Here is a 15,044-nt window from a genome sequence, read left to right as displayed (position 1 = left end):
TGTTACAATTTATGAAAAAGTCATTGAATGATTCACAAATGGCACTGGGTTCTGTAACAGCTCTACCATTAATCACTATTTTAGAAGGGCATTTTCTCTCCGCCTCACTGCCAACTTCACTTCTTATAACAGACCAAACAGCTTTTGATTTGTTTTTTGCATTTGTAATGAAGTCGTTATTTGCAGTACGTTTTGTTAGTTTAACTATTTTGTCAAATGTTTTTTTGTATGTGCTTACATACTTAAGAAATTGAGGGCTTCGATTTACTTTTGCCTCCATATGCAGTTTCCTCTTAGTAGCACTAGACACTCTAATTCCTTTTGTTACCCAGGATCTACTTTTTTGGGACCTGGTCCTCACTGTTACAAAAGGGAAGCATTCATTGAATACACCCAAGAATTCAGTTAAAAAGTTATTGTAATTGTCACTTGTGGAAGTGTGTTTGCTGACTGTCCACTTGGTTTGGCTTAGTTTTTTGCAAAATACTTCCACATTTTCTTGACTGAAATTCCTACATCTTTTTGTTGTGCAGACTGAATTTTGCTTCGGTAGTGATACAAATAGTGCTTTATGGTCTGATACTCCTAAATCTAGAAGAAATTTTTCTTTTACATAATAATTATAACTACTTACAATATTGTCAATACATGTTGCAGAGCTTGCTGTAATTCTTGTATACTGATCGAAATTGAGATTTAGCCCATTTGTGGCTACCAGGTTCTTTAAGTGTGAAGAAAATTTGTCATCAGTCCTTACATCTATGTTGAAGTCAGCACATATAACCACTTTCTTGTACAGTTTCTCACATTTTAATTTATGTAGCAATGTATCAAACTTATCTAAGAATACAGAGCTTATATGGTACCCAGGGGTGCGATATATGCTGATAATTAGTGTGTTATACTCTTTAAGTTCTATACAACAACTTTCAAATGTGCCTTCTTCATTCAGATGGCTAAAATTCTGTCTGATATCATAGTCTACCGTGGAATGAACTAATATGCAAGAGCCTCCATACCCATTGGTCCTACAAAAGCTGGTAGCCAGTTTATAACCTGTAAGTTTATTTAGGAGACTGATATTTTCAGATTTTAGCCAATGTTCATTAAGGCATATTACTTTCACAGATTGTTTCACACTTTCTAGCAAAATTTCTATATCATAAAGCTTCCTGATCATTCCTTCAGACAGACCTCTTATGTTCAAGTGCATAACGAAATTACTACTGCATATATTATTAGGTAGAGGGTCTTTAAAACTAATTTGACTATAAAGTAACGGAACGTCCACCTGAGTGTTGACTACTTGTTCTGGATTCGTTGTATTGGGCCAAATTCGGATAGAACTGGCCCCCTTCATCAGTTTCCCTGTGTGTGAGCATCTGGATGATGAGTAGGTACAGTTTTCTTGACGATAATTTCAGTCTTTGCTGTACGTTCTGAGGCTGGTTCTGGCACCTTCTCATCTTCTGGACGTGATGTTCCTGTTTGAGCTGGCGCTGTGGCTGCGATTTTGAAATTGTTTTCTCGTTTATCCATTTCCTTGGTCGAAACTGGTTGCACAGCAATTGGTTTTCTTGCAACGTCGTCGTCTTTTTGTATTAATTTCGCTAGCATTTTGCCAACGTATGACTTGCCAGCGTTATTATAATGTAGTCCATGTTTCGTAAACAAATCTCTTGCATCTGGAAGATCAAGAAATGTTACATTTTGTTGGGACTTGCATATTTTGTAGAATTGTCTGTTTACTTTTGCAAGCTCCAGATTTACGATGGAATTGTCTTGCAGGTCGTATCTGTGAGGCAAACTAGTAACTATGATGTTCGGAACTTTCAGATCAAGTAATGTAGTTTTTAAACACTGGGTCGCATGTTTACTCTCATTTCTGTATACATCATTACTTCCACCCATGATTATGACGGCATCACTCTTAGATAGCTCATTAAGTGAGTTGCTGCTCTTAATTATCTCAGTCAAAGGTGCACTGGGTTTCGTCATACCTGTTGCCGTGAATAACGTACTGTACTCATTTATTTTTTCGGCAATTTTCTTGGCGTGGCTATCACCAAGTACAACAACTCGTCGTTTGAGGTTTACTGGTTTATTTTTCATATTAGATGTTTTCTTGGCTGCGCACTCGATTGGAAGTTTCGTCACTGATTTTTGTTCGTCATTGTTCTTTGTCTTATCACAGTCTTCGTCTAGTGTTGCGAATTTATTTGCTAGCGGTATCGCCGGAACTGTACTCACTGTCTGTTTGTTTTTTTTTTTTCGGCAAACGCCACGTTTTTTGCGCAGAACGACGGTTAACAACACTGTCTTGTGCTAGACGATGATCTCGCTCTATCTCTTTGTATTTCGTTTCCAGTTCTTGATATTTCTGCCGAAGTTCTTCATATTTCGTATTTATAGTCATTAAATCCTCTGTAAGCACACTTATTATTTTTTCTTTTGATTTTATCGTGTCCATTGCCTCATTTTTCGTGACACTCACAACGCACTGACGGCATGTCCAGTCATGTTCGTCTTTTAGTGAGCAACAGAAATAATAAGTTCTAACAACAACATCTTTTGTAATGAACTGTTTTGAAATGGAGAAAACAAGCCAAATAAATGGTATATGTGCTTTAATAAGACCAGTGATGTTATTTTATTTCAATGAAATGAAACACATTTGGTGGCAAAAATACCCATTTCCTTGGAGTCGCAAGACAGACTTAAAATACCTTCACTGATTTCAGTTATAACCTCAGAAATAGTAGGCCTCTTGAAAGAAGTGTGTAAGGCAGGGAAGAATTGTGTAAACCAACACCATATGTGACCACCAATGAAATGTTGGCTCTACTATGTTTGTTATTGTTGGATGTTACCCACTGTGTTATATCTATTATTTTACAGATTTTTTTAAATTTTTCTTTTGAGAAATATATGAGTATATAGTGGACAAACCACCAGCGACTGACACAATTTTCTTCTTCTTAATGTCCACACTTTCTAACATATAAACAACTTTTTTACATGCCAAAATGTACCAGAACAAATAAAATACCTATAAAATGCCACACTGTACAACACACTAGTGGTGAGACAGTCGCAATTCTTGAAATCCGACTGCTCATGCCCTCTGGCCTGCTGAGGAGCACTGCAGTCCTGGGTGCATGGATAAACCATTAAAATCAACTGCACTATGCTGGACACAAACGAACCCAGCCTGTGGGCAGATCAGTGAGACTAGATACGATGGCCAGGACCTGCACATCCTTGGAACGAAATGGCTTCAGATTGGTGGGCCCAATCCATTACAGATACCTGCAGAAATAGCCTGCAGTTTTGGCCCGTCACGGATATACACTTATGTGGCCAGCTATTCACCAGTCGCAGCCAGCATGCTGATGAAATGAGATCGCAGTGATCAATCCATGCAACAGATAACTTGATCAAATGGTCTGATAATCAATAATAATGATAGGTAGCAACTCACCGTAAAGATCATTGCTGAGCCGCAGACATGCATGTAGGGAAGACAATCACACCATCACAACTAAATTGTCAGAAAATGATAGCACACACACACACACACACACACACACACACACACACACACACACACAATTACTCAGACACAACTCATGCACACATGACCGCTGTCTTCAGCCACTGCGTCTACCATCTCTGAGAAACAGATCCAAACAAACTACTCTTCATGCCTCCCTACCTCTCATCGGCAGCTGCTAGGCTAGTGGCAAGAAGTGGTAGCAGCACTTGCTGCTTGCTGAAGGGAGTAGTAAGAAGAGGGGGTAGGAACCAGTGCACATACTCAGCTGCACCCAGTTAGCAACAATGCATGACATCTCAGTAAACAAATCATTTCATCTATTAAAATAAAAACAAGTTTTTGTTTCCAAATTTCCCTGATTTTCCTGACACATTTGAAATTCCCTCATTTCCAGAAGCTGTGGCAAAGCTATTTATTTCTACATGCCTGAGATACATGCATAACACTTTTTTGTGACGCAAAATAAATATCTGATTCCCTGGTGTTGAAATTTGTGAAGGTCATGCAACAATGCAAGATGCTCATTGTGTTCAAATTATAACAGCACATTATCACTAACAGTTATATTCTAATATTATAGCTAACAGTTACGTCGACTGCTGTGTGCAGGCTCAGTTCATGTATATATTGAAAAAATTTCTGTGTGGCTATCATGACAAAACAATTTATTTCCAATGAGCTATTGGAAGCATTAGTAAATGCATCTGACAGTAAGGAGAATATGTCTGAATGAGAAAACCACACCACTGATGACAACAGTATTCCGTCATCTGATTCCAAAGATATTTCTGATACTGATACCTGAAATGACAATATGCTAGCTGTTCCATCATCTTTCGGGCGTGCATTCGGGACAGCGGATATTTCGGCTATAAACCTCCCAGCCATCTTCAAGGCGAGTCGGAGACTGAGTTCATAGCGTTTGCGCGTGCCTATTTATACGGAGAGTCACGTGATACAAAGCTGCTGAGGATTGAAAGCGCATGCGTCAAAGGTATCAAAGTCGTCACTACTGCACTAGTCATAGATAAGATGTATATAGCAAAGATAAACATATAAGCGCAGAGTGCAAACAAAATAGTGCTGGCTGCGAATCCACAGTGCTTGTAAATAAATAATTAATCTTTAAAAGTGGTAAAATCTGTCGGATGATGCAAGAAGAATTGTCGCTGTCCCGAGTGCACGCCCGAAAGATGATGGAACATTATGTCCGCCGGGAAAACTTCAAGAATCACAATATGTTAGCTGTTCTACTGATTCACCCTAGAGACAAAAAAAAAAAAAAAAAGGTCACAAATCACATGGAGCTTAGAACCTTTCCCGCAAACAGAAAGAGCATCTAGTGCAAACATTATAAAACTGACTCCTGGTCCGACAAGATACACTATCACCAGAGAAGTGATATAAAATTATATTTTCACATTATGAGGACCATTAATATTCAGAGTATTGTGGTGAAAATAACTAATATTGAAGGTCGAAGAGTTTATGGGCACAGCTGGGAAGTATTACATGAAATTACACTTGAAGCCAATATTGGCCTGTTATTACTGGCTGGTGTGTATAAATCATATGGTGAATCAACAAAGAGAATGTCAGATCCAGAAACAGATTGACACATCTCTCCTGTCTTAATGTCGCTGTAGTGGTTCTGCTCCATCTCACTTGTGTTACACTTCAATGACAAGTCTGATCAAAGAGTAAATGACCAGATGGCACCTGTAAGAGTTCCATGGGATAAGTTGGTGGAAATACTTTCAAAACTATATCATCCCGGCACAAATGTAACTGTGGAGGAACAACTCATGGCTTTCCGAGGATGCTGTCCATTCAAACAATATGTACCAAACAATCCCTCAAAATATGAGGTAAAAACGTGGACACTGTATGATAGTGCCTACTTCTATGTTTTGAAAACACAAATCTATACAGGACAAGCACCTGAGAAAAATCCAAGTATGAGGGTTGGCATGAAGCTTACAAATGGGTTAAAATGACAAAATGTCACAATTTCTTTACATCACATTATATGCATTAGGACAAGTGCTTCTCAAAAGACATCTTACAATGCTGGGGAGGGAACACACAGCTTATCCTGATGAGTACAATGCATAACAGTGAGGAAATAAGCAACAGAAAATACAAGGAACCTAAAATGGACTATAATGCAAGTAAGGGAGTGGTTGACACATTGGATCAGCTTATTGGCACCTACCGTATTTACTCGAATCTAAGCCGCACTCGAATCTAAGCCGCATCTGAAAAAAGACTCGAAATAAAGGAAAAAATAATTTCCCGAATCTAAGCCGCAGCTGAAATTTGAGACTCGAAATTCAAGGGGAGAGAAAAGTTTTAGGCCGCACCTACAAATCGAAACAAAGTTGGTCCATTGTAATATGAGATAGAATTCAGGTCGAATGAATGACGATACAGCTGCAGTAGTTTGGTTCGAGCCGTAAGCTTAGCAGTTAAGCTTTACCAGGTAGCCATTGCTATGCGTCGGGCGTAGAAAAAAAATCAGAACGTACAATTGGCCATACTGACAAACACCGCAAACGGTCTTGCCAGTCGGATTTTCGTAGTACATTGAAAAGCTGCTACATTCGAAGATGAACAATACGGAATTTGTATTTACTTCGTTGGATAATGTATGAAAATGCAGTGGTCGAAATTCGGGGTGGAGAAAAAAGCTCGTCTTCCACGTTTTTTTTTTTTATTTATTTACTGACGCAGAGGTTTTGGCGCCAGTATTTATCTTTGTGCCTGTAAAGCATGCCTGTGTAGTGTTACATATATTCGACGGCAGAAGTTAGTTGTGGTGGCACCTACCAACATATTTCAGAACTTCCGCTTACTTTGCACTCGATTCTAAGCCGCAGGCGGTTTTTTGGATTACAAAAACCAGAAAAAAGTGCGACTTAGATTCGAGTAAGTACGGTACACATGCAAGAGGAAAACCAACTGCTGACCAATGATCATCTTCTGCAACATTACCGATATTTTTGCTACAATGTTTCTTGCTATTGGGAGAAATAAACGCAGGATGGAACAAAAAATGTTCATTACAAAAGAAGAATATTTGGGAAGACTACTATAGTTACTCCTTACACTGAAGCTAGCAAAAAACTGCCACAAAATGAACAGTCAGCGCCCATTGTTAGAAGAATACAAAAAAGAAGTCCATCAACACCAATTTCCAGTGGTGACAACCAAAACTGCAAACATGTCAGATGCAAAGTTTGTCCATCAAGTTGTGATAACAAGATGCTAATGAAGTGTTCAAATTGAAACAAGCATGTCTGTAACACACACGTTATATTCCACTGCCCAAAATGTGAAGTTCTAAGTTGTGCGCATGCATATTTAATTACATAAAATCCTTGCGTATTCTCATATTTCAGAGGAGTATTGCTTATTGATAGCCGTAGAGTATAAATTCGTGGAGTCGTTAGATATTAGCAGTAGGATGGATAGGGTGTGTGCTTGCTGTGTGTGGGCGCAGGAGGAACTGGCCGCGGTTCCCGAACTGCTGAGCATGCTGTTGGCTATGGTCAGCCGCCTTCAGGCTGCTGCCTCGAGGTGCAGCGACGGCGGAGGGTCTGGCGCGTCACTTGTGACATCCCAGGTGTCGCTTGCTGCGTCCGCCGACTCAGCCACCGAGGCACCTTCTGGTGTACCCGGCATGTTGGGGCCACCCTCACCTCAGGGTGAGTGGCAGACTGCAACACGTTTGCGTTGCTCGAGGCGGAGGGTCAATGTGGAGGCTGTCCGGCTGGCCTCGCCCGTTCATCCTGTCAGTGGGCACGTGGCCGCTCCTTCAGCAGGGCCCGAGCAGGCACACGGGGGCAAAGACTTGCAGGTTATTGGGAGCTCCAACGTTAGGCGGGTGATGGAGCCCCTTAGGCAAATAGCGTACAAGGCTGGAAAGAATTCCAACATGCACTCGGTTTGTCTGCCGGGGGGCCTCATCCAAGATGTGGAGGCGGCCTTGGCTGCGGCTATCGAGCGTACGGGGTGCAGTCGTCTGCAAGTAGTTGTTCATGTCGGCACAAATGATGCTTGTTGCTTGGGTTCTGAGGCGATTCTCAGTTCATATGGGTGGCTGGCGGATTTGGTGAAGACCGCTGGCCTCGCACGTGGGGTGGAAGCAGAGCTCTCTATTTGCAGCATCATACCCAGAGTGGATCGGGGTCCTTTGGTTTGGAGTCAAGTGGAGGGTCTCAACCAGAGGCTTCGTCGACTCTGTGACGGTCTTGGCTGCAGATTTCTAGACTTGCGCTATTGGGCGGGGAATTGTAGGACGCCCCTAGATAGGTCAGGGGTGCACTACACAAAGGAAGCGGCTACTCGGGTAGCAGAGTACTTGTGGCATGCACATGGGGTTTTTTTAGGCTAGGCAGTAGTGTGAGGTGTCCTAATGAACACTCACCAGTCGACGTGCAGGCAGGGAAATCAGGACGCGCTCAGTGTAAATACACTTCAGCTATCAAGATATTAGCAGTAAATTTTCAGAGTGTTCGGAATAAAGTTCCTGAATTTACTGCCCTCCAGGAAGCGTGTGGCGCACAAATTATTCTCGGGACTGAGACCTGGCTGAACCCTGAGATAGGAAGTTTTGAAATATTTAGTGAGGGTTGGAAAGTGTATCAGAAAGACAGATTAGACACCGGAGGAGGTGGTATCTTCATTGCAGTTGACAAAAATATTTGGGTCTACTGAGGTCGAAGTAGAGTGTTATTGTGAAGTTATCTGGACACGTTTAACAGGGCTAGGGGAAATAAAGTTAATTGTTGGGTGTTATTACCGGCCATCAGGTTCCACTGTGACACTAGAATCATTCAAAGGAAGTCTACATTCTGTATTGCAGAAGTACCCGGATCATGCTATATTAGTCGGAGGCGACTTCAACCTACCTAGTATAGACTTGGATGTCTATAGATTCATTACAGGTGGTACAGACAAGCTGTCGTGTGAATTACTTTTGAACACATTATCCGAAAACTGTCTTGAGCAGCTAAATCGACAGCCAACGCGTAATGGAAATATTTTAGATCTGGTAGCCACGAACAGACCAGATCTCATCGATGGTGTCAGTGTTGAGACAGGGATTAGTGATCATGATGTTGTCATTACGACTATGGTTCTGAAAGTTAAAAAGTCGGTCAAGAGAGTATTCTTACTAGAAAGAGCAGATAAGCAGTTGTTAGCATCCCACTTAGTAAATGAATCGACTTCATTTACTTCTGGTACGATGGACGTGAAAGAATTATGGGCAAATTTTAAACAAATTGTAAATCATGCATTGGACAAGTATATGCTGAAAAAGTGGGTTACGGGCGAAAAAGACCCACTGTGGTGTAACAGTGCAATTCGGGGAATGCTCAGGAAGCAAAGGCAGTTGCACTCGTGGTACAAGAAAGATCAGGAGAGTGAGGACGGGCAAAGGTTAGTAGAGATTCGTGCTGCTGTAAAAAGAGTGACGCGCAAAGCATTAAACCACTACCACCATCATACCTTAGCAAAAGATCTTGCTGAAAACCCAAGGAAATTCTGGTCTTACGTAAAATCGGTAAGTGGGTCGAAGGCTTCCATCCAGTCACTCACTGATCAGTCTGGCCTGGCAACGGAAGAGAGCAAAACGAAAGCTGAAATTTTAAATTTATCATTTGAGAAATCTTTCACGCAGGAGGATCGTACAAACATACCGCCGTTTGAGTCTCATACAGATTCCCGTATGGAGGACATAGTGATAGACATCCCTGGGGTTGCAAAGCAGCTGAATGGGTTGAAAATAAATAAATCGCCAGGTCCTGATGGGATTCCAATTTGGTTTTACAGAGAGTACTCTACTGCATTGGCTCCTTACTTAGCTTGCATTTATCGCGAATCTCATGCCCAACGTGAAGTCCCGAGCGACTGGGAAAAAGCACAGGTGATGCCTGTATATAAGAAGGGTAGAAGGACAGATCCTCAAAATTACAGACCAATATCCTTAACATCAGTTTGTTGCAGGATTCTCGAACATATTCTCAGTTCAAATATAATGAATTTCCTTGAGACAGATAAGTTGCTGTCCATGCATCAGCACGGCTTTAGAAAGCATGGCTCCTGCGAATCGCAACTTGCCCTTTTTTCGCACAATATCTTGCGAACCATGGATGAAGGGTATCAGACGGATGCCATATTCCTTGACTTCCGGGAAGCATTTGGCTCGGTGCCCCACTGCAGACTCCTAACTACGGTACGAGCATTACGGATTGGTTCCCAAGTATGTGAGTGGCTCGAAGACTTCTTAAGTAATAGAACCCAGTACATTGTCTTCGATGGTGAGTGTTCATCAGAGGTGAGGGTATCACCTGGAGTGCCCCAGGGAAATGTGGTAGGTCTGCTGTTGTTTTCCATCTACATAAATGATCTTTTGGATAGGGTGGATAGCAATCTGCGGCTGTTTGCTGATCATGCTGTGGTGTACGGGAAGGTGTCGTCATTGAGTGACTGCAGGAGGATACAAGATGACTTGGACAGTATTTGTGATTGGTGTAAAGAATGGCAGCTAACTCTAAATATAGATAAATGTAAATTAATGCAGATGAATAGGAAAAAGAATCCCGTAATGTCTGAATACTCCATTAGTGGTGTAGCGCTTGACACAGTCACGTCGATTAAATATTTGGGCGTAACATTGCAGAGCGATATGAAGTGCGACAAGCATGTAATGGCAGTTGTGGGGAAGGCGGATAATCGTCTTCAGTTCATTGGTAGAATTTTGGGAAGATGTGGTTCATCTGTAAAGGAGACCGCTTATGAAACACTAATACGACCTACTCTTGAGTACTGCTCGAGCGCTTGGGATCCCTATCAGGTTGGATTGAGGGAGGACATAGAGCAATACAGAGGCGGCCTGCTAGATTTGTTACTGGTAGGTTTGATCATCACGCGAGTGTTGCGGAAATGCTTCAGGAACTGGGGTGGGAGTCTCTAGATGAAAGGAGGCGTTCTTTTCGTGAATCGCTACTGAGGAAATTTAGAGAACCAGCATTTGAGGCTGACTGCAGTACAAATTTACTGCCGCCAACTTACATTTCGCAGAAAGACCACAAAGATAAGATAAGAGAGATTAGGGCTCATACAGAGGCATATAGGCAGTCATTTTCCCCTCGTTCTGTTTGGGAGTGGAACAGGGAGAGAAGATGCTAGTTGTAGTACGAGGTACCCTCCGCCATGCACGGTATGGTGGATTGCAGAGTATGTATGTAGATGTAGATAACTCTATTCTAATTTTTCCGTGATTGACGTTATACGCTAAGCAAAACTATTGTGCAACAGCTCGTTACGGGACAGAGCTTACATCATTGTTGAGATTTTAGCACCCTCTGCCATGCAACTCATAGTGGTTTACAGAGTATAGATATAGAGGTAATGCTGTAAAATTTGTTTCTATTATAGTAAATACATCTACATTTAAAATAATTTTAATTTTTAGTGATTTATAATCATCATGTCCTTTAAATACCATACCAGGTCATTATAACCTGAAAGAGCATATTTGTATTACTTTTTCACAGAAGTTAACAGCGTTAAACTCTTTGTGATATATGTTACCAGCATAGAGCTCTGAATAGATTTTATCTGAGCACCTGAGTGTATCGGTCCATTTGCACTGATCAATGCATGAAATACGCCAGTAAAGTAGTGATGTTCACATCTAATACTGTAAAATTATAGTTAATTTGTTATAGGGTTATTTTAGCTTACAGCAAGTAGAATTATCATCCTATCCCAACCATCTCAAAACTGAAAGAAATTTTTCACTCATGTTCCAGAAAAAAATGAAACCTTCGATATAAAAATTCAATATTTCATGGGGCTTTTGGCTGAGCAACAGGGCAGGGGACTGCAAAATAATATGTGAGCTCCATGACAGTTTTGGTAAAATTTAGGACAGTTTAAAATTGAGACTAGTAATACTGCAAAATAATTGTGAAGTCTGAATTAAGAGTACACCATATTGTTAAAATTTCAAGGCTCAGGCTATATCATTTACCGTTTTTATGCTTTATGAGACTGAAGTCAAAGCAAAATCAGTTTCGACAAAGATTCCAAGTTTGTGACTGCAATAATTTTTGACAAAGAAAATATGTGTGCTAATTAATAGTTACACATATAAATGACTCATTATCAATTCTACCACGATGCAGAAGTTTTTTCTGAGTGTTCTAGTATGTATTACTACTTCCATTTTTTTCTGTTTTGGTGACATTCCCTAAATTTCAACTTTTTCCCTTCCCAGAAACAGAAAAGTTTCGCTATGTCATTCAGACTTCTCCGCAATCTTTTACAATCCAAATGGCTGTAACCACAGCATTTGAAAACAATACAGCTCTACAATCACTAAGGTACTATGAAATGTAAGTTCACCCACTTTGAAGTGAACATTTAATGCAGAAATTGTAAGCGCATAATAGCTATTGGGAGAGCGTCGGCAGTATTACAACCTGTTGTCATGAAACTTTAAACATTTAGGCAGTTTTCGTATTCGGTGGCAAGGGCTCTCCCAGTTCTTCCTAGCATTCTTATGAATAAAACTAGCTTCTGGAACGTCAGATTTATTATAGGTCTCCTTGTTTGGATAAAATTATAAATATTTTCATTTATATATACTTTTTTTTTACAGAATAATCTTTATAAGATACTGACAGAAACTTACGCGGAAATTTCTTCGAGCCACTTCGGCACTTTCTTGAGCGACGAACTGTCCATTGGCTTCTTGGCATCATTTATTTACTATTACATAAGTTTCTCCGAATACTGTTTCAGAGACGTGGAGATTTTTCATCCAAAATAACGCTCGCGATGTCGCCGAAGTACCATTGTTGAAATTATTTGTTACGTAACCAATGTTGGCACCAATACCACTCGGTTTACATACGTTCGTAGTGTTGTGCAGTCCGTTACCATGACAACCAGGAACTGTCGACTAATCGATCGATTTGTATAATTAAACGAATTATATAACTCCATAATTGCGAGATTTGACGTACTAATCTGTAGCTTGTTGAATCAAATATCACTAAAAATCAAGTGAAGAGTTATTTATAATATTGAATGTTATTTAACTGTTTCAAATAGGCCACAAAAGAACGGTTATTTTTCTGTGAAATCATCAATAGTTTCAACATTTACTTCGAAATAACTTTTTAATGTTGAGTGTTTGTATATACAACAAGTGGAACTAAACAAGTACAAGAATATCTCGCTTCATTTTGAAGCTACATTGTAAGGCACAGTTGGCTAACCTTGCCGAAACAGCTGATGCTTGACGACTGAAGCAGTGACATATCGCTTGTCTATTGTGTATGTTTTCAAACTAGGAATTTGGTTCTGGCATGTTTTCATTGTCAGACGGGTACCAAAAGTATTATATCAGTGCAGCATCTAGCTTTAATCAATCGTGTTGCATCAGCGGCTAAATGTGATCGCGATATTATATTTTGTAATGGAAACGGCGTTTTTTGTAGCAAATACATTCTCTGTACCTGACAGCTACATAAAAACAACTACTGTAAGTGATCGTGTACTTGTGGCGGTACACCATTCATGGCTACAGTAAGTTCCCAGTACTTTCACTACTAATTTTTGCTAGAATTCCGTTCACAATACGCAATATTCTCGTGAATTTTACAATTTTCAGCTCTCTGATAAGGACGCACCAACTTCCAGAATTTATTGTGCATGATGTTCTACTACCGGAAGAAGTTAAGATTCTCTTGGAGCAAGGAGAAGATCTTGGTCCGCACTGGAAGAAAATATATGTTAGAGTAAGTTCCATTGTATGTGTTTGCTGCAATGTTCTGCAGTTTCCCCAAGATGTTAATCGTTCATGGTGTTTGACACTGGCTGTCAGAAATCTGTGTATGACAAATTGACGTTCTCTAAAAAGAAATAGAAAACTAATAAGACCAAAACTCTTTTTGTCAGTGACTGATATTTATGTCAGGAAAATAGTGATCAAAAAATGATCTTATACTGAACAAGAGGGTATTTGAAATCCAGTTGTGATTTGGTTATTTTTTATTGGTTCCCTGAGTCAATGGTGTAAATGATGCGATGTACGTACCACAACTAATATCTTGCCCCATCCTGAACAAATTGATTAGTTCTTCTTCAGTTGTAGTGGGTTTTACGATCATTGTGGAATGCAGACATAATTTGTCAAATGCGGAAGTGGTACATGGAACTAATTTGTAGCTGTCATGTTTTTATTTGTGTGTGTATCTGCCATTCAAGATCTTTGCTAGAGTGTCAGTGGTTACTGGTATCTGTTTTAATTGCATTGTTTCTATTGCATACAGAATTTTTCCAGTAATGGGTTAAAGAGACCTAAGTTGTTTTGTGTATTATGTTGCTTGACATAAACATCAATGATGGAGTTACTCAAATCAAAAAGCCTTTGTAATATAACAGTCATGAATTAAACATATAGTATGGACTGTTGAACCCTGTTGTTTCCCTAATTATAGTTGTCAAATAATTTAGTTTTTACTTATTGTGACTGCAGTTTCGAACATTACTCCTCATTCGTGCAGAAGTCTCAAATACAATTACCTCACATGTGTAAGTGTGGCCACTAGTCAAAACATCAAGTGAGTACAAGTAGTGTTCAAGTCATCAAGTACACAGATGAAGGCTGTGGATCCATCCCACATTAAATTATTGAAGAGACTGGGGAGTTCTACAAAGTTTCCCAACATTAAAGTACACAGCATTTGAGTGCTAACTTATTCACTATGGAAAGTGAACTTTTAACTTAAATGTTTTTGTATTTATAGAATCAGAATTGAGGACATTAGGCGACAGAGACCGATGCACTAGCCCAGCCTCTGAAAATTAACTGTTAAGTATCTGGCAGAGGGTTCATTGATCCATATTCAAGCTTTCTCTCCACTGTCCCATTCGCAAACAGTGTGCAGGAAAAATGAATAGCCTACTTAAATAGTTTTGTGCAAGCTCTGATTTATTTTATTACAAAGGTCAGTTCTCCTTATGTAGTTGAGTGCCAACAAAATATATTTGGATTCAGAGGAGAAAGTTGGTGATGGACATTTTGTGAGAAGGTCCTGCTACAGTGAAAAATGCCTTCGTTTTAAGACTGCCACCCCAACTTATGTATCATATATGTGGCACTCTCCCCCATACTTCATGATAATACATGATGGGTTGTCCTTCTATGACAATTTTTGATTTCCTCCATCAAGCTCTGCCTGATACAGATCCCAGACTGTACAGCAAGAGTCCAAAAGATGACGGACAAGCATAGTGTATGCAGTGTCTGTAGTAGACCTGTTATATCTTCTAAGTGGTCAGCCTATAAAATGCAGTCCTTGGTTCACTTTTCCCACATTATATGTGTGCGCTCATTCCTATTTAAATTATTCATAATTGTAGTCTGTAAATATTTAACATAATTGGCAGCATTTAGATGTGAACA

The 15,044-nt window shown here is 40.0% G+C and overlaps 2 protein-coding genes across 2 annotated transcripts in view; one reads left to right on the top strand and one right to left on the bottom strand.

Moving 5' to 3' along the window:
- Positions 1 to 12,484, bottom strand: part of LOC124622145 (katanin-interacting protein-like) — a 363,928-nt gene extending 351,444 nt beyond the window's left edge. The window contains exon 1 of the mRNA XM_047147778.1: positions 12,264 to 12,484. Coding sequence (XP_047003734.1) covers positions 12,264 to 12,316 — 53 coding nt within the window. The 5' untranslated portion in view covers positions 12,317 to 12,484. The remainder of the gene's footprint in view (positions 1 to 12,263) is intronic.
- A 409-nt stretch (positions 12,485 to 12,893) lies between these two features.
- The window catches only part of LOC124622065 (WD repeat-containing protein 81), a 295,856-nt gene continuing 293,705 nt past the window's right edge, over positions 12,894 to 15,044 (top strand). The window contains exons 1-2 of the mRNA XM_047147637.1: positions 12,894 to 13,162; positions 13,248 to 13,374. Of these exons, the coding sequence (XP_047003593.1) occupies positions 13,053 to 13,162; positions 13,248 to 13,374 (237 nt within the window). The 5' untranslated portion in view covers positions 12,894 to 13,052. The remainder of the gene's footprint in view (positions 13,163 to 13,247; positions 13,375 to 15,044) is intronic.

Source organism: Schistocerca americana, chromosome 7 (genome assembly GCF_021461395.2).
Source record: "Schistocerca americana isolate TAMUIC-IGC-003095 chromosome 7, iqSchAmer2.1, whole genome shotgun sequence".
NCBI classification, from domain to species: Eukaryota; Metazoa; Arthropoda; class Insecta; order Orthoptera; family Acrididae; genus Schistocerca; species Schistocerca americana.
The sequence above is the reverse complement of the archived record's forward strand: the minus strand, read 5'-3'. Positions and strand labels throughout refer to the sequence as shown.